General features: G+C 41.1%; 1 protein-coding gene across 1 annotated transcript; it reads left to right on the top strand.

Annotated features, from left to right (window-relative positions):
* The first annotated feature begins 921 nt into the window (after window positions 1-921).
* On the top strand, window positions 922-2108 carry chchd1 (coiled-coil-helix-coiled-coil-helix domain containing 1). Its single transcript, XM_010785490.1, has 2 exons — window positions 922-1254; window positions 1961-2108. The coding sequence occupies exons 1-2, from the start codon at window positions 1116-1118 to the stop codon at window positions 2086-2088; spliced, it is 267 nt and encodes an 88-aa protein (XP_010783792.1). The 5' UTR covers window positions 922-1115; the 3' UTR covers window positions 2089-2108.
* The last annotated feature ends 466 nt before the right edge of the window (window positions 2109-2574 follow it).

Below are 2574 nucleotides of genomic sequence, written 5' to 3'. Positions count from 1 at the left end.
ACATGATTCAGTTAGCAAGGTGACTGTGTACTGTTTAACAAATATATTTTGAATTTCTGAAAAGGTTTTTCATTAATTGACATTTCACTGTGACATAGTGGACATGTTAAGCTTGACAACATCCAACTACACACATAATATGATTACAATTACGAAATATAAGTTTAAATACTTTAAACTTCTGCAACTGTCTCAGCCTCCATTGAAGAATACAACATGGTGGTAGTAATGTCACTGAAAAAATCAGATGTTTTTATAGGGACAGTTACCCCATAATGAGAGGGTGGACAGCAATGTCAGGGACACACGCAAAATGTTCAATATTATTATGAAAATAGAATATACAAGATCAAAATGACGTGTTATCAAATAACTCGTTGTGGACAATAAAACCATATCGTTTAAAAAAAATGTAGTATCATTTAACCACTTATTACACACACTGTGGTTAGCAGTGAAGTGTGTGGGACATGCCAAAATCCTGTAGATCCAATGAAAAAACAAGGTATAAAATGAAGGAAACACATTTCAAGAGACCCATCATTGTACTGATATGTGTGTAAATGTTTGGCCTTTTATAATAAGACCTCAGAGTTTCATTATTCTGCTACATGTTCATGATAACTGAGTGATTCTGATGGGGACACCAAAGTGACTTTATTCTGGGTCTGTGATATTGACCCAACTACTACTACTACTACTACTGCTAATAATAATAATAATTACAATGATTATTATTATGATTATTGTTATATTATGATATTAATATTGTTGTTGTTATAATTATTGTCATATTCTTTCACTTCACTGATTCATTTTTACTGTCGGATTGCTCGTGTCTTACTAAAGTTGTGAGAGTTACGACAGCACCTAAATGCAGCACTGGCCGCTTGTCTTCATAATGTGTCGTAAGGGAAGTACACTTTTCTGTGCTTTACGACACTGAATTGGGTTTAACGGTAAACATGGCGCTACACAGTAGAGCCTGCTGAAGGAGTGAGTCGTTGTGCTGAAGACGGTTTGTTTGTGTTGGTTTCCCCTCTCCTCCCGGTCACACAGAGTCTGAGCAGCAGCGGCTCTCGCTCCGCTCGGGTCAGGCCGGGAACAGACGGGTTATGGCGGCGCAGCGCGGTGTTCTGTTCCAGGAGAAGGTCAGCCGGCTGCTCAGCAAGCAGCACGGCAGACCGGTGCTGAAGCCCAACAAGCCGCTGGTCCTCAAGGACGAGGTGGCCAACCGCAGGGTCAAGAGAGGAGGTGAGGGGGGGGGCTGTCTGTTTCACAGCACACTTCATAACATCAGGTCATCCAGTATGGATGACATGGGACCAGGTGGCCTGCTTTGACTGCACATTTTTATCATTTGTCCTGCATCCCACACATCGAGACAATGTCCCTCATTTGATTGACAATCGCCCATCTAACACTTGCCTCTTTTGTCTAGTTGAAAGCCCTGTAAACCAGGAAATGTTGTAAAACTGCCATTGTTGATCCTGAACATGTCAGAAAGGGACTCAGCATCCTTAATGACCCCCAACACTGTCCAGATCTGCCAAGCCATTTTGTTACTATTGTCTAGAGATGTGCTTGGTATCGTCAAAGAGAAACGCTTTTTCACATAAACAATTTGTTCATAACTATCTCACATCAACCATACAACCAAAGTATGTTAATAATAAAGGGAATAAGGCACAGTGGTCATTTGTGTGATCTACTTCTTTAAAGTTTTTGTATCCTGCTGCAGAGGTCTACCTTAGAGCTTCCTCAGTGTTGAGCATCATAGCAGCTAAACGAAATCTGAAATTTCCGTTATGTTTGTTTAGCAGAAGGTAAAACAAGGAAACATCCTGTTTATGACTTTGTGTGTGTGTGTTTGCTCTGACTGGAGCTGCACAGTGATCATTGGACAGGGCGGGGGGGTGATGGTAACTCCAGTCAGTCAAAGCTGTCTTTTTCTCCACAGGCGCGTCGTGTGTCACCGAGATCTCGGTCCTGATGGCGTGCTGGAAGCAGAACAGCTTTGTGGAGAGTGTGTGCTCCGTGGAGATGAAGGCCTTCTACAGCTGCGTGGACGAGGCTCAGGTATGTTGACCGCAGCACAAACACACAGCAAGAGGTCAGCATGTCCAAATGAAAATATGCTGAGAAATACTACAGGACCCTGAAGTAATGAGTTTTCCAATGCATCCTGGGTAATGCCACATTCACTGATGTATAACTTAAAAAGTACACAATTATTTGTCTGCAACCTAGGGCTTTTGAATATTGATAAAATATTTTTCACAACATTATTCTGGGTATTTTTTTATGGCGATGGTAAGCACTTAATTGTCAGCATTTGTGTATGGCAGCTATCTCATCAGTTCAGTTAGTCTAACTTTTTTGTCAAACGGTTTAATGTCAGCTACATGAAACTGGTGTCTGGCCTGTGGAAAGGTGTTTGTCAGCCCTTCCCCTAACACTTGCATGACCCATTGAAATAAAAAAAGCATTCTACACAATTAATCATGACATATTAATAAAAAAACTGGAATGTTATGGAATCAGGGGTGTTGTTTTGGAATGGGTAAGGAGTTA

This window comes from Notothenia coriiceps, unplaced genomic scaffold (genome assembly GCF_000735185.1).
Source record: "Notothenia coriiceps isolate Sejong01 unplaced genomic scaffold, NC01 NC01_scaffold00027766, whole genome shotgun sequence".
NCBI lineage: Eukaryota > Metazoa > Chordata > Actinopteri > Perciformes > Nototheniidae > Notothenia > Notothenia coriiceps.
Note: the sequence above shows the minus strand (reverse complement) of the source record. Positions and strands in the feature narration are given on the sequence as shown.

Coding starts and splice junctions, on each gene's coding strand:
- chchd1 (XM_010785490.1), top strand. CDS start 1,116: ATGGCGGCGCAGCGCGGTGTTCTGTTCCAGGAGAAGGTCAGCCGGCTG. Junction 1,255..1,960: donor CCGCAGGGTCAAGAGAGGAG/GTGAGGGGGGGG, acceptor TTTTCTCCACAG/GCGCGTCGTGTGTCACCGAG.